Genomic DNA, 21,644 nt, shown 5'->3' with positions numbered 1-21,644 from the left:
TAAACTTCACCTAACCTGGAAGTCAATTTGCTCAAACTCTTAACAGTGGTTAATGTGTGCTGTGTTGATGTCTTTAAAAAAGGACACTTAAGATACAAACTTCAAAAACTATTCAGGTAGAGTGAAAAATCCTTGGATGCAGCACAGCAGATGCATTTCTAGATGCTGCACTAATTTTCAGGACTTATGGTCATCAAATATCAGTCAGCCCTACCCTGTGTCAACAGTTACTATTACCACTTACCATTATTATATTATTATCCAAGTCTTCAAATCCAACTCAGCAGCATCTAAAACCTGAAATAGGAACGTTATAGGTGTCCAAAATGTTGACTCTTTGATAATATTCACCTATTTAGCAAAGCTGCCACTGAGAATCAAGATAACAAAATGTTTTAAGTTTGTGAAAAAGAAAAAAGTTTTTTAGCATTGAATTAGATTTGTTCCTACTTGTTGATGAAGAAAATTTTAAAATCAATTTTTCCAACTTTGATTAAAAAAGAAAAATAAGCCAAACAGTGTTAAGCATAGAGCTAAATCTGAAGAAACTACCTATTTAGAAGCTCTTCCTCAGGATCATCAATGTTCCTCTGAGAGCATGAACAAAGTGACTGCAGACAAAGTTCATGCCGTCAAGAAATTCCTGGGTACTTTTATAAAATCTTTCACAGTGCCATGAAAGTGTATATGAAATATATGAAAATATTCTTCACTACTACATTTAGAGTAAAAACCCAAATCAAGTTAAAGCTTAAGCTGGAATAAAATTAAAATAGTTCTTTTGCAATTGTTTGCTGTGTGTGTAATTGCGTCATACACTGTACTGAGAAAGGGGGAGGAGGAAAATCAGCAGGTCCTATAAAACAGTATTTAGTCAGACAGTCAGCAGACCACAGAAGCAGCTCAGCTGCTGTTTTCTCTCTGATGATGGAGGCTTTGAGTGAAGCTGGGCTGTGTTTCCCTCAGCTAATCAACACTTCCTGCAGAAGGACCCAGTACTTTCCTTCTGAGAACATTTTGCTTTACATTATGCTGTCCTCCGTGTCTTTACTGACTGTGACCCTCAACTTGCTGGTCATCATCTCTGTCTCACACTTCAGGCATTATCATAAACTGAAATAATATGTCACTGTGTATATTGTTTCCTGTTCATTGTGTTGTCATCAGTGGGTTCAATACTAAATGGATCTATATAGTATTATTTCATCTATGTTGTAATTTTTGGGTATTTGTCCTCTTTCTAGACCATTATACAAACAGTTCCTGCAGCTTTAATGTAGTTCTGCTTTGTTTTGTGGTGTATGTCTCCAAAACTATTTGTGAAAATGTACAATTGTACATTCTGTATCGTTTGTGACATGATGTTTGAAGTTATTGGTGGGCTGATTTTTGTCTTTCTTTTCTTCCAGGCAGCTCCACACATCCACCAACCTGTTCCTCCTTTCTCTTGCTGTCTCAGATTTCCTTGTTGGATTGCTGCTGATGCCCATTAGAATCCTGCTGACTGGAGGCTGCTGGATGTTGGGAAGCCTCATGTGTTCTCTCTTTAACTACACATCTTTTCTCCTTACATCTGCCTCAGTAGGAAACATGGTGCTGATATCAGTTGACCGATATATAGCCATCTGTGACCCTTTGAGTTACCATGTTAAAGTGAAACAAAGAAGAGTTCAAATCTGTATCTGTCTGTGTTGGGGCTGCTCTGCATTTTACAATGGTGTGATGATGAAAGACCATTTTAAAGATCCAGACATATTTAACTCCTGTTATGGGGAATGTGTTCTTTTGATTGATTTTCTAGTAGGAACTTTTGATGTCATATTTACATTTCTTACTCCTATTACAGTTATTATAGTTCTGTACATGAGAGTGTTTGTGGTGGCTGTGTCTCAGGCTCAGGCCATGAGGTCTCAAACTGCAGCTGTCAGGATTCAAGGTTCAGTTCGCATAACAGCTAAGAAATCTGAGAGAAAAGCAGCTATGGCTCTTGGTGTTGTTGTAATTGTGTTTATATTTAGCTTCTGTCCTTATTTCTATCCAGCTTTTGCAGGACAGGAATTGTTGTCCAGTGACCTCCTTTCAAATTTTGGCATCTGGTTATTTTATTTTAATTCATGCCTGAATCCACTTATCTATGCTCTTTTCTATCCCTGGTTTAGGAAGTGTCTTAAATTAATTCTAACTCTACAGATATTGCAACCTGCCTCCTGTGACATTAACATACTTTGACATTAACAGGGAAGTATATGTAATGAGCTGCAAATTTTAATAAACAAGAAATGTTGCTGTTCATTTTTTGAATGATTTACAGAGGAAATATAGAAAAAACACCCCAACAGTAAGTTATGCTTGGATGCATTTTAGACTTTTTTGACAGGCCAAACAATCTTATGTCTGCCCAATTAAAATGCACAAGTATTTCACACCATGAAATACCTGTGAGTCAGATGTGTGACACACATTTGTGTCTATTTTTAAAGAATAAACATAAATATTGATCAAACTACTTAAGGGTCTGTGCTGCATAGCAAAAGAAGCAGTTCACAGTAAAGTAGACATTTGTCATGATCATTAATCAGTAAATTGATGAAAATTATTCTGATAGATGCATAACTTTGCTTCACATGTAGAAGAAATTCTGTGGCTCTCTAAAGAAGCAACTAATATAGATGATGTTTAAAGATGAGAAGGAAACAAAGCTATTCTTCTATTTATATATATATATATTTATATATCCATCCATCCATTTTCTATACACCCTTTGTCCCTAATGGGGTCAGGAGGGTTGCTGGTGTCTATCCGCAGCTAACGTTCCGGGCGAGAGGCGGAGTACACCCTGGACAGGTCGCCAGTCTGTCGCAGGGCAACAAAGAAAACTGACAGGACACACAACCATTCACACACACACTCACACCTAGGGAGAATTTAGAGAGACCAATTAACCTGACAGTCATGTTTTTGGACTGTGGGAGGAAGCCGGAGAACCCACAGAGAACCCACCATGCACAGGGAGAATAATGCAAACTCTCTCTCTATCTATCTATCTCTCTCTCTCTCTCTCTCTCTCTCTATATATATATATATATATATATATATATATATATATATATATATATATATATATATATATATATATATAGATATAGATATAGAAATATATATAGATATAGTAATATATATATATATAGTTATAGAAATATATATATAGTTTAGCCTTGATATTCTTAATCAGACCTCTGGTAATCCATCTCACAAGGAGCCGACAAACAGGCCGCAGACATCCATGTTATTAAAAATCACTGATGGCAAGTTATCTGCATAATGATGTTCACATTTATGAACATTGTCCCTCACTTATTTAGCACTTTGAGGAAATAATTCCCAAAGGCATTTAATTCTCCATTATAAGAGATGTTATGCTGAGAAGAAATGCAAAACTCATAGTGTTGTTTTTTTTTCAACAATTACCCAGGCAGGGTCAAAAGTGTTGAGGGCCATCAGAACAATCTCATCCTGCCTGAAAGTCTTTAATTTAATATAGAGAAAGAATAAAAAATCATATTACCCTCAATAGCTTCATGTATACAAGGTTTTAAGCAAGTTTGGCCACAGAAGATCTGGAGGGGAGTGCAGTTATGTCAGACATATTCATTTTGAAAGACTTACATGACAGACGTGTATGTTTCAGCCAATGCAACCAATACACTATTTTTGAAAGGGGGAGGAGGAAAATCAGCAGGTCCTATAAAACAGTATTTAGTCAGACAGTCAGCAGACCACAGAAGCAGCTCAGCTGCTGTTTTCTCTCTGATGATGGAGGCTTTGAGTGAAGCTGGGCTGTGTTTCCCTCAGCTAATCAACACTTCCTGCAGAAGGACCCAGCACTTTCCTTCTGAGAACATTTTGCTTTACATTATGCTGTCCTCCGTGTCTTTACTGACTGTGACCCTCAACTTGCTGGTCATCATCTCTGTCTCACACTTCAGGCATTATCATAAACTGAAATAATACGTCACTGTGTATATTGTTTCCTGTTCATTGTGTTGTCATCAGTTGGCTTGGTAGTTAATTTATTCACACAATCTTTTGGCCACTCCTCCCTTCTAGAGCATTATACAAACATTTGTATAACATTCAATTTAATTGAATTGAGGAGTATGTTCATTTAAAATGTGTGAAAATGTACAATTGTACATTCTGTATCGTTTGTGACATGATGTTTGAAGTTATTGTTGGGCTGATTTTTGTCTTTCTTTTCTTCCAGGCAGCTCCACACATCCACCAACCTGTTCCTCCTTTCTCTTGCTGTCTCAGATTTCCTTGTTGGATTGCTGCTGATGCCCATTCAAATCCTGCTGACTGGAGGCTGCTGGATGTTGGGAAGCCTCATGTGTTCTCTCTTTGACTACACGTCTTATCTCCTTACATCTGCCTCAGTAGGAAACATGGTGCTGATATCAGTTGACCGATATATAGCCATCTGTGACCCTTTGAGTTACCATGTTAAAGTGAAACAAAGAAGAGTTCAAATCTGTATCTGTCTGTGTTGGGGCTGCTCTGCATTTTACAATGGTGTGATGATGAAAGACCATTTGAAAGATCCAGACAGTTTAAACTCCTGTTATGGGGAATGTGTTCTCTTGATTGATTTTCTAGTAGGAACCTTTGATGTCATATTTACATTTCTTACTCCTATTACAGTTATTATAGTTCTGTACATGAGAGTGTTTGTGGTGGCTGTGTCTCAGGCTCAGGCCATGAGGTCTCAAACTGCAGCTGTCAGGATTCAAGGTTCAGTTCGCATAACAGCTAAAAAATCTGAGAGAAAAGCAGCTATGGCTCTTGGTGTTGTTGTAATTGTGTTTATATTTAGCTTCTGTCCTTATTTCTATCCAGCTTTTGCAGGACAGGAATTGTTGTCCAGTGACCTCCTTTCAAATTTTGGCATCTGGTTATTTTATTTTAATTCATGCCTGAATCCACTTATCTACGCTTTTTTCTATCCCTGGTTTAGGAAGTGTCTTAAATTAATTCTAACTCTACAGATATTGCAACCTGCCTCCTGTGACATTAACATACTGTGATATTAACAGGGAAGTATATGTAATGAGCTGCAAATTTTAATAAACTAGAAATGTTGCTGTTCATTTTTTGAATGATTTACAGAGGAAATATAGAAGAAACACCCCAACAGTAAGTTATGCTTGGATGCATTTTAGACTTTTTTGACAGGCCAAACAATCTTATGTCTGCCCAAGTAAAATGCACAAGTATTTCACACCATGAAATACCTGTGAGTCAGATGTGTGACACACATTTGTGTCTATTTTTAAAGAATAAACATAAATATTGATCAAACTACTTAAGGGTCTGTGCTGCATAGCAAAAGTAGCAGTTCACAGTAAGGTAGAGATTTGTCATGATCATTAATCAATAAATTGATGAAAATTATTCTGATAGATGCATAACTTTGCTTCACATGCAGAAGAAATTCTGTTGCTCTCTAAAGAAGCAACTAATATAGATGATGTTTAAAGATGAGAAGGAAACAAAGCTATTCTTCTATTTATATATATATATATTTATATATCCATCCATCCATTTTCTATACACCCTTTGTCCCTAATGGGGTCAGGAGGGTTGCTGGTGTCTATCCGCAGCTAACGTTCCGGGCGAGAGGCGGAGTACACCCTGGACAGGTCGCCAGTCTGTCGCAGGGCAACAAAGAAAACTGACAGGACACACAACCATTCACACACACACTCACACCTAGGGAGAATTTAGAGAGACCAATTAACCTGACAGTCATGTTTTTGGACTGTGGGAGGAAGCCGGAGAACCCACAGAGAACCCACCATGCACAGGGAGAATAATGCAAACTCTCTCTCTATCTATCTATCTCTCTCTTTATATATATATATATATATATATATATATATATATATATATATATATATATATATATATATATATATATATATATATATATATATATATATATATAGAAATATATATAGATATAAAAATATATATATAGTTTAGCCTTGATATTCTTAATCAGACCTCTGGTAATCCATCTCACAAGGAGCCGACAAACAGGCCGCAGACATCCATGTTATTAAAAATCACTGATTGCAAGTTATCTGCATAATGATGTTCACATTTATGAACATTGTCCCTCACTTATTTAGCACTTTGAGGAAATAATTCCCAAAGGCATTTAATTCTCCTTTATAAGAGATGTTATGCTGAGAAGAAATGCAAAACTCATAGTGTTTTTTTTTTTTCAACAATTACCCAGTTAGAGTCAAAAGTGTTGAGGGCCATCAGAACAATCTCATCCTGCCTGAAAGTCTTTAATTTAATATAGAGAAAGAATAAAAAATCATATTACCCTCAATAGCTTCATGTATACAAGGTTTTAAGCAAATTTGGCCACAGAAGATCTGGAGGGGAGTGCAGTTATGTCAGACATATTCATTTTGAAAGACTTACATGACAGACGTGTATGTTTCAGCCAATGCAACCAATACACTATTTTTGAAAGGGGGAGGAGGAAAATCAGCAGGTCCTATAAAGCAGTATTTAGTCAGACAGTCAGTAGACCACAGAAGCAGCTCAGCTGCTGTTTTCTCTCTGATGATGGAGGCTTTGAGTGAAGCTGGGCTGTGTTTCCCTCAGCTAATCAACACTTCCTGCAGAAGGACCCAGCACTTTCCTTCTGAGAACATTTTGCTTTACATTATGCTGTCCTCCGTGTCTTTACTGACTGTGACCCTCAACTTGCTGGTCATCATCTCTGTCTCACACTTCAGGCATTATCATAAACTGAAATAATACGTCACTGTGTATATTGTTTCCTGTTCATTGTGTTGTCATCAGTTGGCTTGGTAGTTAATTTATTCACACAATCTTTTGGCCACTCCTCCCTTCTAGAGCATTATACAAACATTTGCTCAAAAGTGTTTGTATAACATTTTAGAGAAAATGTTATACGAGCATTTGTATATCCTTTGAGAGGTATTCATTGAAGTTGAATACTCCACAATTCAATTTCTTTGAATTGAGGAGTATGTTCATTTAAAATGTGTGAAAATGTACAATTGTACATTCTGTATCGTTTGTGACATGATGTTTGAAGTTATTGTTGGGCTGATTTTTGTCTTTCTTTTCTTCCAGGCAGCTCCACACTCCCACCAACCTGTTCCTCCTTTCTCTTGCTGTCTCAGATTTCCTTGTTGGATTGCTGCTGATGCCCATTAGAATCCTGCTGACTGGAGGCTGCTGTATGTTGGGAAGCATCATGTGTTCTCTCTTTAACTACACATCTTATCTCCTTACATCTGCCTCAGTAGGAAACATGGTGCTGATATCAGTTGACCGATATATAGCCATCTGTGACCCTTTGAGTTACCATGTTAAAGTGACACAAAGAAGAGTTCAAATCTGTATCTGTCTGTGTTGGGGCTGCTCTGCATTTTACAATGGTGTGATAATGAAAGACCATTTGAAAGATCAAGACAGATTTAACTCTTGTTATGGGGAATGTGTTCTTTTGATTGATTTTTTAGTAGGAACTTTTGATGTCATATTTACATTTCTTGCTCCTATTATAGTTATTATAGTTCTGTACATGAGAGTGTTTGTGGTGGCTGTGTCTCAGGCTCAGGCCATGAGGTCTCAAACTGCAGCTGTCAGGATTCAAGGTTCAGTTCGCATAACAGCTAAGAAATCTGAGAGAAAAGCAGCTATGGCTCTTGGTGTTGTTGTAATTGTGTTTATATTTAGCTTCTGTCCTTATTTCTATCCAGCTTTTGCAGGACTGAATTTTTCATACAATGAGTTTCTTACAGCATTTGGCATCTGGTTATTTTATTTTAATTCGTGCCTGAATCCACTTATCTACGCTTTTTTCTATCCCTGGTTTAGGAAGTGTCTTAAATTAATTCTAACTCTACAGATATTGCAACCTGCCTCCTGCGACATTAACATACTGTGATATTAACAGGGAAGTATATGTAATGAGCTGCAAATTTTAATAAACAAGAAATGTTGCTGTTCATTTTTTGAATGATTTACAGAGGAAATATAGAAGAAACACCCCAACAGTAAGTTATGCTTTGATGCATTTTAGACTTTTTTGACAGGCCAAACAATCTTATGTCTGCCCAATTAAAATGCACAAGTATTTCACACCATGAAATACCTGTGAGTCAGATGTGTGACACATATTTGTGTCTATTTTTAAAGAATAAACATAAATATTGATCAAACTACTTAAGGGTCTGTGCTGCATAGCAAAAGTAGCAGTTCACAGTAAAGTAGAGATTTGTCATGATCATTAATCAATAAATGGATGAAAATAATTCTGATAGATGCACAACTTTGCTTCACATGCAAAAGAAATTCTGTGGCTCTTTAAAGAAGCAACTAATATAGATGATGTTTAAAGATGAGAAGGAAACAAAGCTATTCTTCTATTTAAATATATATATATATATATATATATATATATATATATATATATATATATATATATATATATATATATATATATGTGTGTGTGTGTGTGTGTGTGTGTGTATGTTTTAGCCTTGATCTGAGTCTTGACCTATGATGCTGCCCCCAAAGTGGGGAGGTTTGAGTTTTCTGCTAATATCAGATGCAGATACAGAAGATTCTTTTCTTCACAGTCAGAGAAAATGTTCCGTTTGAAAATGATTTCTACATTTTGAACACAGAATGTGGATTGGACATGATATTGGACCTTGTGCAGGCATGTCTGATGTAGAAGTCAGGATCAAGGCCACAGTGAGGTATTAATCTTTGGGTTTCATTTGTTCCTGGAGGCTGATTAAGCTTTTCAGAAGAAGTCTCTGTTCATCTTGCATCACAATGTTGCAGCATTGTCAGTGGTTGGATCTGCTGACTATTCCCTGGGTTGGATATGAGTAAATACAATACAATATAAATGAAACTACTTATAAATTGAAACGACTACATTTGTTTAACATTCTTAAGTTTTAATTGGGCTCCTAGTTCTTGTTTGAGAGCTTAGGTGTCCTGTATGATCCACGGAGACGGGTGAAAAGAAAATGGATGGATGGATGGATGGATGGATGGATGGATGGATGGATGGATGGATGGATGGATGGATGGATGGATGGATGGATGGATGGATGGATGGATGGATGGATGGATGGATGGATGGATGGATGGATGGATGGATGGACGGAAAAATAAAATTTATATGAACATTATACAGTGTCACTAAAATCTGTTTTCTTTAAATGAATCCACCTCCTCAATGCTGAGGCATTATAGGGCCAGTCATCAGAATGAAGTCCCAGATACACCCAGGATAAACTCAGGTATCCAGCCATTCTACAAATTACTCAGTTGCGTTTTATGAACTATTTCATAGAGATGTATTGTTTACTTTATTTTTTCTACACAGGAGAAGTTGTGGCAAAAAAACAGAACGGACTAAATTTCAAAATATTGGAAAAAAATTTTTTTTGAATGAAAATTTGTGGTGGGGAAAAAAAACAGTCCACAAGCATCCTCATTCCAAACACGTTCACTTTCACTTTCATCACTTGGTAGTTGTTCACATTGTTTATTGACTGTATCGAAGAATATCAAATATATTTTGAATTTCACTGAAGATATGACTTAATACAATATATAATATACAATAAAATGCAATGCTTTAAATCTTATTGTATAGACTAAATCATCAAATCATTCTAAATACGTTACCTGTAGGGATTTTTAATTACCAGCAGGTGTCAGTATTCAGTGACGCAGTATCGACATAGTATCAATACAGTTTTGCTATGGGTCGAAAAGATACGTGAGGCCTCATTTTCCCATCACTAGCACACGTGTACGAAGCATGCTATCAATAAAGGGCAAACTGAAATATTCTATTGAACAAACAATGTCACCAACCCCTACGACATTACTTACTTACATTTCACACACACACATCGAAAGAAAGTGACAACAAACTGCAAACAGCAAGATAAAATACACAAACTGCGAACGGTAAAACTCTGCAGCTCCTTTTTTCTTTTCTCTTCCCTTCTTCATCTGCATGCTGCTCACCTGAGCTCTAAACTCCGCCCCTAAAAGGGCTGAACATAGCAGACTGCCAGGCAGCCTTTTTCACAATGCATTTGATAACAATCAATCAATCAATCAAACTTTATTTGTATAGCACATTTCAGCAGCAAGGCATTTCAAAGTGCTTTACATAAAATCAAACACAAAAATACAATGCAACATAGAATCAACAATAAAAACAACATAGTCAGATTCCGTCAATAAATTTGCAGTTGATTACGTTTCAAATACAACTCTAAACAAGTGGGTTTTTAGTTGAGATTTAAAGGAAGTCAGTGTTTCAGCTGTTTTACAGTTTTCTGGAAGTTTGTTCCAGATTTTTGGTATAGATGCTAAATGCCGCTTCTCCCTCGTTTGGTTCTGGTTCTGGGGATGCAGAGCAGAACCAGAACCAGAAGACCTGAGAGTTCTGGAAGGTTGATACAACAGCAGCAAATCTTTAATGTATTGTGGTGCTAAACCATTCAGTGATTTATAAACTAACAACAGTATTTTAAAGTCTATTCTTTGAGCTACAGGGAGCCAGTGGAGAGACTTTAAAACTGGTGTTATGTGCTCTATCTTCCTGGTTTTTAGTGAGAACACGAGCAGCAGCATTCTGGATCAGCTGTAGCTGTTTGATTGATTTGTTGGACAGACCTGTGAAGACGCCGTTGCAATAATCAATATGACTGAAGATAAACGCATGGATGAGTTTCTCTAGATCTGGCTGATACATTAGTCCTTTAATCCTGGAAATGTTCTTCAGGTGATAGAAGGCCGTCTTTGTGACTGTCTTTACGTGGCTCTGAAGGTTCAGGTCAGAGTCCATCACTACTCCCAGGTTTCTGGCCTGATCACTGGTTTTTAGTTGTAGTAACTGAAGCTGTGTACTGACTCTAGATCGTTTCTCTTTAGGTCCAAAAATAATAACATCAGTTTTGTTTTTGTTCAGCTGGAGGAAGTTTTGGCACATCCACACATTTATCTGTTCTAAGCATCTGTTCAGTGATTGGATGGGTTCTGAGTCACTTGGTGACATCGTAATGTAGAGCTCTGTGTCATCTGCATAGTTATGGTAGCTAATAATATTTCCTGTTATAACCTGAGCTAGTGGGAGCATATAGATATTGAATAAGAGGGGTCCTAGGATTGAACCTTGGGGTACCCCACATGTGACCTTTGACCTCTATGATGAGAAGTTTCCAATTGAAACAAAGAAATCCCTGTTCTTTATACACACCTTTCAAAAACAGGGCAAGGCCTATCCATCCTAATGATAGGGAGGTTATGCCTTCCTTAAGCAGCTGCAAGAGTTAGAGCAATCTGGAGTTAGTCAAGAGTCCTCTTCACCGCCTTCTTCTCCTATAGTGGGAGAGAGAAAAAAAGATTGAGGTTGTCTGCCTCTGTATCCATGACTGCAGGACACATAACCTCCAGACTGTTAAGGATGCTTATTCACTTCCAAATGTAGAGGAGACATTCACCTTAAATGGACCCAAGTGGTTCTCAGTCATTGATGGAAAGTTTGGTTATTAGCAGATTGAAGAGTCAGACAAGGGAGAGAGTCAGAGCAAATCGGTGGATCCAACTCCTGTACAGTTGATGTGTCTGTCAATCTGGCAATTTCCTTAAAGTAAAGCACAGAAATTTGCAAAAGACACACCTCAAAACTCAAAGAGCTTCCCTGCGATCTACTGAAATAGGCCAATTAACCTGATGAGGCTTTTTTCCTAAGCCTCCCTCCAAGCTCAGTCAGAGCCTTCCTGAGATCCACCTGGTGGACCAATTACCTGAACTCTGGTTCTCCTCCCGAGGTCACACTACCAATCAAAACGTCATTAATATTAGAAATGTAATATTAAATTGTGAATTGAATACAAATATAGTGTCTCACCAATCACAAAATGTCATTTAGAGATCCAGGTCAGTGACAATTGCAGAGATGCAGTCGTAGGTTCCTTCTTTTCTCAAACCTGAGGAAAGAAGGAACCTGAAAGATGCACATCGGCTGAAAATCAGGATCACAAGAACTCTCCTTAAATGCTACCATTACATCTTGAACATTATCCTATTCAAAGATGAGACACTGAAACAATTGGAAACAATCAGAAACAACAAAATGCATTTTGTCATTGTATTTATTCATATAACATATTTGTCTCGTTGTCTAAAAGTTAATTACAGTTTTTTGAATTTAAAATTAGTAGGACAGTGTTTTCAATCAGACCTCTGGTAATCCATCTCACAAGGAGCCGACAAACAGGCCGCAGACATCCATGTTATTAAAAATCACTGATGGCAAGTTATCTGCATAATGATGTTCACATTTATGAACATTGTCCCTCACTTATTTAGCACTTTGAGGCAATAATTCACAAAGGCATTTAATTCTCCTTTATAAGAGATGTTATGCTGAGAAGAAATGCAAAACTCATAGTGGTTTTTTTTTTTTTTCAACAATTACCCAGTCAGAGTCAAAAGTGTTGAGGGCCATCAGAACAATCTCATCCTGCCTGTAAGTCTTTAATTTAATATAGAGAAAGAATAAAAAATCATATTACCCTCAATAGCTTCATGTATACAAGGTTTTAAGCAAGTTTGGCCACAGAAGATCTGGAGGGGAGTGCAGTTATATCAGACATATTCATTTTGAAAGACTTACATGACAGACGTGTATGTTTCAGCCAATGCAACCAATACACTATTTTTGAAAGGGGGAGGAGGAAAATCAGCAGGTCCTATAAAACAGTATTTAGTCAGACAGTCAGCAGACCACAGAAGCAGCTCAGCTGCTGTTTTCTCTCTGATGATGGAGGCTTTGAGTGAAGCTGGGCTGTGTTTCCCTCAGCTAATCAACACTTCCTGCAGAAGGACCCAGCACTTTCCTTCTGAGAACATTTTGCTTTACATTATGCTGTCCTCCATATCTTTACTGACTGTGACCCTCAACTTGCTGGTCATCATCTCTGTCTCACACTTCAGGCATTATCATAAACTGAAATAATATGTCACTGTGTATATTGTTTCCTGTTCATTGTGTTGTCATCAGTGGGTTCATTACTAAATGAATTTATATAGTATTATTTCATCTATGTTGTAATTTTTGGGTATTTGTCCTCTTTCTAGACCATTATACAAACAGTTCCTGCAGCTTTAATGTAGTTCTGCTTTGTTTTGTGGTGTATGTCTCCAAAACTATTTGTGAAAATGTACAATTGTACATTCTGTATCGTTTGTGACATGATGTTTGAAGTTTTTGGTGGGCTGATTTTTGTCTTTCTTTTCTTCCAGGCAGCTCCACACTTCCACCAACCTGTTCCTCCTTTCTCTTGCTGTCTCAGATTTCCTTGTTGGATTGCTGCTGATGCCCATTAGACTCCTGCTGACTGGAGGCTGCTGGATGTTGGGAAACCTCATGTGTGCTCTCTTTTACTACATGTCTTTTCTCCTTACATCTGCCTCAGTAGGAAACATGGTGCTGATATCAGTTGACCGATATATAGCCATCTGTGACCCTTTGAGTTACCATGTTAAAGTGACACAAAGAAGAGTTCAAATCTGTATCTGTCTGTGTTGGGGCTGCTCTGCATTTTACAATGGTGTGATAATGAAAGACCATTTGAAAGATCCAGACAGTTTAAACTCCTGTTATGGGGAATGTGTTCTTTTGATTGATTTTCTAGTAGGAACCTTTGATGTCATATTTACATTTCTTGCTCCTATTATAGTTATTATAGTTCTGTACATGAGAGTGTTTGTGGTGGCTGTGTCTCAGGCTCAGGCCATGAGGTCTCAAACAGCAGCTGTCAGGATTCAAGGTTCAGTTCGCATAACAGCTAAAAAATCTGAGAGAAAAGCAGCTATGGCTCTTGGTGTTGTTGTAATTGTGTTTTTATTTAGCTTATGTCCTTATTTCTATCCAGCTTTTGCTGGACAGGAAATGTTGACCAGTGACCTCCTTTCAAATTTTGGCATCTGGTTATTTTATTTTAATTCATGCCTGAATCCACTTATCTACGCTCTTTTCTATCCCTGGTTTAGGAAGTGTCTTAAATTAATTCTAACTCTACAGATATTGCAACCTGCCTCCTGTGACTTTAACATACTGTGATATTAACAGGGAAGTATATGTAATGATCTGCAAATTTAAAAAACAAGAAATGTTCCTGTTCATTTTTTGAATGATTTACAGAAGAAAATATCGAAAAAACACCCCAACAGTAAGTTATGCTTGGATGCATTTTAGACTTTTTTGACAGGCCAAACAATCTTATGTCTGCCCAAGTAAAATGCACAAGTATTTCACACCATGAAATACCTGTGAGTCGGATGTGTGACACACATTTGTGCCTATTTATAAAGAATTAACATATATATTGATCCAACTATTTAAGGGTCTGTGCTGCATAGCAAAAGAAGCAGTACACAGTGTATTGGTTGCAGCAATAAATAATAATCAATAAATTGATGAAAATTATTCTGATAGATGCACAACTTTGCTTCACATGCAGAAGAAATTCTGTGTCCTGTATGATCCATGGAGACGTTAAATAATCTACTCTGGAATTTGGATATGTGTATTGTTTCTTTAAGAAACTTGTTTCACTGCCTTAAGTAGTTTTCTCCTGCAGTTTGAGGATTCCATATTACCCTGCTTCCTATGTTCTATAACCTCTCTGGGGTGAGTGAGTCTCTATGATATGCAAGTTGAAGACACCAGTGAACCAAAATGTTGAATTGTTGATTTATTTGCCTCAACTGAATGATTTTTGTAGACTGAATTGCCATACAAATGCTTTATTTAAGTTTTGCTTGACTATGTTTTACTATATCCAGAGGAAAACCCGTAGCAAAAACATGACTTTAGCTGATCTCTAAGTCATTTTTTATATTTTTATTATTGCATTTGATCTACATGGACTAATTTGCTTATTTCTACTATTGATTCTGTTTAAAGTTTTCCATTCTTCTAGCTTGATTTAAATGGAAATAAAAGGCTGTGGTGTCAAACTTTAAACTTAACCTTTAAAATTTATTGAAGATGTAAAAACTACGGAGCCCCCTAGGGGACATGGGGAATTTTTTTTCTTTTGCGTTACGGAGCCCCTAGGGACATATTTTTCTTTTGCGTTACCTCATAAAACTTTTATATTCCTCGCAAAACCTTTTGCGTTACCTCGCAAAACCTTTTGCGTTACCTCGCAAAACCTTTTGCGTTACCTCGCAAAACCTTTTGCGTTACCTCGCAAAACCTTTTGCGTTACCTCGCAAAACCTTTTGCGTTACCTCGCAAAACCTTTTGCGTTACCTCGCAAAACTGTACTGATCAGTTGTGCGGCATAATTGAATACTGTAAGACTTTCTTACGGTGGCCGCCGTACTTTCTGATTTAATATAAGGTTATGTAAGGTTTTTCCATGAATGTTAATATCTCGTTGTGAAATATTTGAAGTTTTATATCTTTCTTTAGGATATAAATGCACCACAAACCTATGATATAAACAGAAACCTTCCGTAAGTAGGAAAGAAATATAAATACTGTACATCCAAACTATATTTCTGAGTTATTATCGCGGCGTAATAAGTCATCTGACAGTTTTGATTGTGTCGCTGTTGTGTTGGTTAGCTAAATGGTTTAAAGAGCTGCTTTTATGTTCAGTTCCATCTCAACCTTAACAGACATAAACATGCAGTAAATAAATCGATTTTCAATCAGTTTTTTGCACCTAAGACGTCATAATAATAAACACGTTTTTTTATTAAAAACACGACAAACTAATTATGGTAAAGAGCCGTATTGGGTTAACTCGGGGAATCTCATCTCTCTGTGTATCAATTAGCTCCAAACCACTTCTTTGTTCACATTTATCGATTTATTCCATTTTGATTATTATGCTCCAAACTTTGGAAGGACTGACCAACCCGCTCACCGTTTCCCCATACACACAAACCAGCAGGCCAACCTTCCCATTCATACTTGATGACGTCACTCCCACATCGGCACACCCACCACCTAAGTGTCAAAGTCGCGTGCTCCTATCATATCAATAACTTATTTCATTCATATGGCTCTTACAGAGCCATATGAATGAAATGAAAACGTGAAAACGTGTTTATTATTATTAAGTCTTTGGTGCAAAAAAACTGACTGAAAATCGATTCATTTACTGCATGTTTATGTCTGTTAAGGTTGAGATGGAACTGAACATAAAAGCAGCTCTTTAAACCATTTAGCTAACCAACACAACAGCGACACAATCAAAACTGTCAGATGACTTATTACGCCGCGATAATAACTCAGAAATATAGTTTGGATGTACAGTATTTATATTTCTTTCCTACTTACGGAAGGTTTCTGTTTATATCATAGGTTTGTGGTGCATTTATATCCTAAAGAAAGATATAAAACTTCAAATATTTCACAACGTGATATTAACATTCATGGAAAAACCTTACATAAATCAGAAAGTACGGCGGCAACCGTAAGAAAGTCTTACAGTATTCAATTATGCCGCACAACTGATCAGTACAGTTTTGCGAGGGAACGCAAAAGTTTTTGCGAGGGAACGCAAACGTTTTTGCGAGGTAACGCAAAAGTATTGCGAGGTAACGCAAAAGTATTGCGAGGGAACGCAAAAGTTTTGCGAGGTAACGCAAAAGAAAAAAAATTCCCCATGTCCCCTAGGGGGCTCCGTAGTAAAAAACTGTGCTTTGAGAGTAGAATAACTTATTGAAGAACAGGGGAGATGGTTAATGTTATATGAACATTATCTGGAGAGGATTGGAAAGTAGACAGTTGGAAGATGTGCTGTTGAAGCTGCTCCGAACCAGTTCAGTGTGTGTGAAGGTGATATCTGTGTGCATATAAAAAGCTTGCTTGTATTCTCTGTTGTCACTCTCACTTCCTGAGAGTCTTCAAAATGCAGTTATGCCTTCTGAATAAACTACACAAAGACAGGTGCAAATTTGTCTGTCACTTTATTGATTCAGTGTCTTCATCTGGAATAGAACATTTCCATAACATTTACTGCTACGGCACCTTATCAGATCCCAGTGGTATTAACCAATGAAATTGTATGTGCCAGCTTTCCCTAGAAATGTCTTTGGGAAGATCGATGCATTTCGGAGAGTCTTTTCACAGGAACAACTTGAATACACAGAAATTCAGCACTAATCTGGAGACTAACTTGAGCTTCAGCTTCAGCAGCTTCCTAATTGATGAAAAGAGAGTAGGGCAGAGGTTCCACAGTATTCCTGAGGTCTTTGCACACAGTGACCTTGACTTTGGCAGGGCTAATAAAGTAAAACACCAGATTATGCATTTTCATGACAAAACAGGGCAAGGCCTATCCATCCTAATGATAGGGAGGTTATGCCTTCCTTAAGCAGCTGCAAGAGTTAGAGCAATCTGGAGTTAGTCAAGAGTCCTCTTCACCGCCTTCTTCTCCTATAGTGGGAGAGAGAAAAAAAGATTGAGGTTGTCTGCCTCTGTATCCATGACTGCAGGACACATAACCTCCAGACTGTTAAGGATGCTTATTCACTTCCAAATGTAGAGGAGACATTCACCTTAAATGGACCCAAGTGGTTCTCAGTCATTGATGGAAAGTTTTGCTATTAGTAGATTGAAGAGTCAGACAGGGGAGAGAGTCAGAGCAAATCGGTGGATCCAACTCCTGTACAGTTGATGTGTCTGTCAATCTGGCAATTTCCTTAAAGTAAAAGCACAGAAATTTGCAAAAGACACACCTCAAAACTCAAAGAGCTTCCCTGAGATCTACTGAAATAGGCCAGTTAACCTGATGAGGCTTTTTTCCTAAGCCTCCCTCCAAGCTCAGTCAGAGCCTTCCTGAGATCCACCTAGTGGACCAATTACCTGAACTCTGGTTCTCCTCCCGAGGTCACACTACCAATCAAAACGTCATTAATATTAGAAATGTAATATTAAATTGTGAATTGAATACAAATATAGTGTCTCACCAATCACAAAATGTCATTTAGAGATCCAGGTCAGTGACAATTGCAGAGATGCAGTCGTAGGTTCCTTCTTTTCTCAAACCTGAGGAAAGAAGGAACCTGAAAGATGCACATCGGCTGAAAATCAGGATCACGAGAACTCTCCTTAACTGCTACCATTACATCTTGAACATTATCCTATTCAAAGATGAGACACTGAAACAATTGGAAACAATCAGAAACAACAAAATGCATTTTGTCATTGTATTTATTCATATAACATATTTGTCTAGTTGTCTAAAAGTTAATTACAGTTTTTGAATGTAAAATTAGTAGGACGGTGTTTTGAATCAGGTTGTCACTCATTTAGCACTTTGAGGCAAGATTTGACTTTGACATTTAATTCTCCTTTATAAGAGATGTTATGCTGAGAAGAAATGCAAAACTCATAGTCCATTCATCCATCCATCTTCTTCTGCTTATCCGGGGTCGGGTTGTGGGGGTAGCAGCTTCAGAAGGGATGCCCAGACTTCCCTCTCCCCAGCCACTTCCACGGGCTCCTCCGGAGGAATCCCAAGGCGTTCCCAGGCCAGCCGAGAGACATAGTCCCTCCAGTGTGTCCTGGGTCTTCCCCGGGGCCTCCTCCAAGTGGGACGTGCCCGGAACACCTCACCAGGGAGGCGTCCAGGAGGCATCCTGACCGGATGCCCAGCCACCTCAACTGGCCCCTCTCGACGTGAAATAGCAGCAGCTCTACTCTGAGTCCCTCCCAGATGACTGAGCTTCTCACCCTATCTCTAAGAGAGAGCCCAGCCACTAGGGGTTGAACGACTACATATTTTTTAAGGTCGACTACATCATGATAATAGTCGAGTCGATGTCGACTAGTCGCGGTGACGTCATAGTGCTTCTCCTCCGCCCGATGCGCGGCAGGAAGCTCTGCTGACTCAGCAGATTGAACGATGTAAGATATTTTCTAGTCAACGTCAACATGATAAAAGTCGAGTCGATGTCGAGTTGATTAGTCGTTGTGACGTCATAGCAACGCAAGACGCAAACTTTGGAGTAATGTACAGGCTTTATTACCCGTTTTCACGGAAAAATACGGCATTTACACAGAACAGCAACAAGTGAAACAACAAAACATCGGGATAGTTTATGATAAATAATAAGTTGCTGGGAAACAAACATTCAAAAGGAAACGCACATCTTTTAGATGGCATTACCACAGATCTTTATTTAATCAGCAACATAACATCATAATGTATTAGTTAGATCGTGACAAAGACACTCGCGAGCCGGCTAAGTGACATCCTTAGCGGGAAGGGGGCGAGTTTTAGACGGCTCGTGTTTTGTAGTTGACTGCAGCTGCAACTCCATCTCCTTTTAAAAACACTGTAAAACCACAAATATGCATCCATCTACATATCATTTAAACTAATGTATTAACTTATTTTTCTTGTGTCTTGTGACGTATACTGTGCTGTCAGATCAGCACAGGCTGTCACCACCGGCAATCACATGACTGCGACTAGTCGACATGAAATGTAAAAACTCGCGAGACGTCCTAGAGTCGACTAGTCGACTAATTGGTTCAACCCCTAATATATATATATATATAATGTCATCTAGTGGTAAAAGTAAAACAAAGTATGCTCTGGACTTAAGACAGAGTACACAAAGACATATTCCTGACATGCCTTGATTAAACTAATTTATCTTTGGTGTAATTCCAGTACCTAAAATTTAACTTTATACCAGGTGAGTCTCTCTCACCTGAGAATGGGCTGATTCTGTATCTTCAAATAATTGGAGAAGATTCATAAATCTGAAACAGGAACAAGTCTAAAAAACTGTCTGTGTGCTACACAAGAGAGAGATTCCTTTGATACATCAAAGAGTGATGTCATCACTGCTGATGTCATTGTTACCAATGGAACTGAACATTCTAATGATGCATTCACATCAAACTTGTTTTGATGTGAACGCCTTCGACTTTGAATGTAAACCAGATGCGCCTGATCCTCAAAACGTGTTTGGTGTGAACGCACCACTATATGTCCAGTGTTTTATTATGTCCATCATATTAGGACCAAATCCTAATCCTAATATGATGGACTCATTGCTTTGAGTCAAGGGTAACATTTAGAGGTAGGATTTGTTTAGTTAACATTAGGGTTAGGAATAGGCTAGAATAGGATTATGGTTAGGAAAATATCTGGGTTAAGCAAAATCCCCGCTACTAAATTGAAGGGAAATTAATGCAAAGTTCTAATATGGATCGAAATCTATACAAATCTGTATAGCATTTTGTTTTCTAAATCATTCTATAAATAATGATGATATAATGTTAGGTTGTATTTCTGCCAATTGCATAACTGCAGTACACTAATAGTCTAATGTGCTGAGACACATTCAACACATTAGAAACCAATCAGAACCAAAAGTTTGCCTTTTGGTTCTGATTGGTTTCTAATCAGAATGTGTCTCAGCACATTCAATGCATTAGAAACCAATCAGAACCAAAAGATTCTGCTGCTCTGGACAGCAGCAGAATCTGAGTAATTTTCACAGATTCTCTGTCCCATTCACACCTTAGGGCAATTTAGAGAGATCAATTAATTTTATAGAATTTTTACCTGCTGCATTTTTGATATATAGGAAAGTTTTAATTGTTTATTTTGGTGTTTTTAACTCTGAAATTGATCTTGTGTTGTTTCCATTGAGTTTTGAGTTAGGAATATTATTTGTTATTTGTATCTGTTTTGATTTCCTAAATTTGTGTAAAGCATTGAATTGAATTTTTGAATTGAATTGAATTTTTATAATAATATATAATAATTATTATTATTATATATATATAATAATAATATAATGCCCAGTGTTGGCAAAACCTGATAGTTACCTAGGTTAGTACCACCTGGGTGTGGGTTGGCGTAAAGGCCGAGCCTGGCCTAGATTGTCCTTCAGGCCAAGGCCAACATGAACGCCCTCCATGCAACCAGTAGAGGTTGGTCGGATGGACCTCCCTGGTGGATTGGAGGTCCATCTTTTCTCAGACCTCCCAGGTGGATTGGAGGTCCGTCTTTCTTCGGACCTCCCTGCTTGATTTGAGGTCTGCCTTTCCTCGCGCCACACTGGTTGATTGAAGGTAAGTCTTTCATTAGACCTCCCTGCTTGATTTGAGGTCTGCCTTTCCTCGCGCCACACTGGTTGATTGAAGGTAAGTTTTTCTTCAGACCTTCCTGCTTGATTTGAGGTCTGCCTTTCCTCGCGCCACACTGGTTGATTGAAGGTAAGTTTTTCTTCAGACCTCCCTGCTTGATTTGAGGTCTGCCTTTCCTCGCGCCACACTGGTTGATTGAAGGTAAGTTTTTCTTCAGACCTCCCTGCTTGATTTGAGGTCTGCCTTTCCTCGCGCCACACTGGTTGATTGAAGGTAAGTTTTTCTTCAGACCTCCCTGCTTGATTTGAGGTCTGCCTTTCCTCGCGCCACACTGGTTGATTGAAGGTAAGTTTTTCTTCAGACCTTCCTGCTTGATTTGAGGTCTGCCTTTTTTTGGTCTCCTGTGTTTGCA

The 21,644-nt window shown here is 38.0% G+C and overlaps 4 protein-coding genes and 1 long non-coding RNA gene across 5 annotated transcripts; 4 read left to right on the top strand and 1 right to left on the bottom strand.

The window, feature by feature from the left end:
- Positions 1-927: 927 nt before the first annotated feature.
- LOC122839447 (trace amine-associated receptor 13c-like) lies at positions 928-2,229 on the top strand. The gene is made up of 2 exons (XM_044131017.1): positions 928-1,100; positions 1,410-2,229. The coding sequence occupies exons 1-2, from the start codon at positions 928-930 to the stop codon at positions 2,227-2,229; spliced, it is 993 nt and encodes a 330-aa protein (XP_043986952.1).
- Positions 2,230-3,813: 1,584 nt separating this feature from the next.
- Positions 3,814-5,084, top strand: LOC122839446 (trace amine-associated receptor 13c-like). Its single transcript, XM_044131016.1, has 2 exons — positions 3,814-3,986; positions 4,265-5,084. Exons 1-2 carry the CDS (start codon positions 3,814-3,816, stop codon positions 5,082-5,084), a joined length of 993 nt encoding a protein of 330 aa, XP_043986951.1.
- Positions 5,085-6,642: 1,558 nt separating this feature from the next.
- Positions 6,643-7,999, top strand: LOC122839445 (trace amine-associated receptor 13c-like). The gene is made up of 2 exons (XM_044131015.1): positions 6,643-6,815; positions 7,180-7,999. Exons 1-2 carry the CDS (start codon positions 6,643-6,645, stop codon positions 7,997-7,999), a joined length of 993 nt encoding a protein of 330 aa, XP_043986950.1.
- Positions 8,000-12,919: 4,920 nt separating this feature from the next.
- LOC122839444 (trace amine-associated receptor 13c-like) lies at positions 12,920-14,221 on the top strand. The gene is made up of 2 exons (XM_044131014.1): positions 12,920-13,092; positions 13,402-14,221. The coding sequence occupies exons 1-2, from the start codon at positions 12,920-12,922 to the stop codon at positions 14,219-14,221; spliced, it is 993 nt and encodes a 330-aa protein (XP_043986949.1).
- Positions 14,222-17,069: 2,848 nt separating this feature from the next.
- LOC122839443 lies at positions 17,070-21,298 on the bottom strand. Its single transcript, XR_006372047.1, has 5 exons — positions 20,972-21,298; positions 18,091-18,282; positions 17,910-18,016; positions 17,680-17,822; positions 17,070-17,557 (listed from the first exon to the last, which is right to left on the bottom strand). It is a non-coding gene; the product is annotated as an uncharacterized LOC122839443 (long non-coding RNA).
- Between the last annotated feature and the right edge of the window lie 346 nt (positions 21,299-21,644).

This window comes from Gambusia affinis, linkage group LG11, assembly GCF_019740435.1.
Source record: "Gambusia affinis linkage group LG11, SWU_Gaff_1.0, whole genome shotgun sequence".
Taxonomy (NCBI): Eukaryota; Metazoa; Chordata; class Actinopteri; order Cyprinodontiformes; family Poeciliidae; genus Gambusia; species Gambusia affinis.
Note: the sequence above shows the minus strand (reverse complement) of the source record. Positions and strands in the feature narration are given on the sequence as shown.

What these genes read in the sequence shown, in the direction of transcription:
- LOC122839447 (XM_044131017.1), top strand. Translation starts at nt 928, where the DNA reads ATGGAGGCTTTGAGTGAAGCTGGGCTGTGTTTCCCTCAGCTAATCAAC. An exon ending in ATCTCTGTCTCACACTTCAG is followed by an intron (nt 1,101 to 1,409) that starts GCATTATCATAA and finishes CTTTTCTTCCAG; the next exon opens with GCAGCTCCACACATCCACCA.
- LOC122839446 (XM_044131016.1), top strand. Translation starts at nt 3,814, where the DNA reads ATGGAGGCTTTGAGTGAAGCTGGGCTGTGTTTCCCTCAGCTAATCAAC. An exon ending in ATCTCTGTCTCACACTTCAG is followed by an intron (nt 3,987 to 4,264) that starts GCATTATCATAA and finishes CTTTTCTTCCAG; the next exon opens with GCAGCTCCACACATCCACCA.
- LOC122839445 (XM_044131015.1), top strand. Translation starts at nt 6,643, where the DNA reads ATGGAGGCTTTGAGTGAAGCTGGGCTGTGTTTCCCTCAGCTAATCAAC. An exon ending in ATCTCTGTCTCACACTTCAG is followed by an intron (nt 6,816 to 7,179) that starts GCATTATCATAA and finishes CTTTTCTTCCAG; the next exon opens with GCAGCTCCACACTCCCACCA.
- LOC122839444 (XM_044131014.1), top strand. Translation starts at nt 12,920, where the DNA reads ATGGAGGCTTTGAGTGAAGCTGGGCTGTGTTTCCCTCAGCTAATCAAC. An exon ending in ATCTCTGTCTCACACTTCAG is followed by an intron (nt 13,093 to 13,401) that starts GCATTATCATAA and finishes CTTTTCTTCCAG; the next exon opens with GCAGCTCCACACTTCCACCA.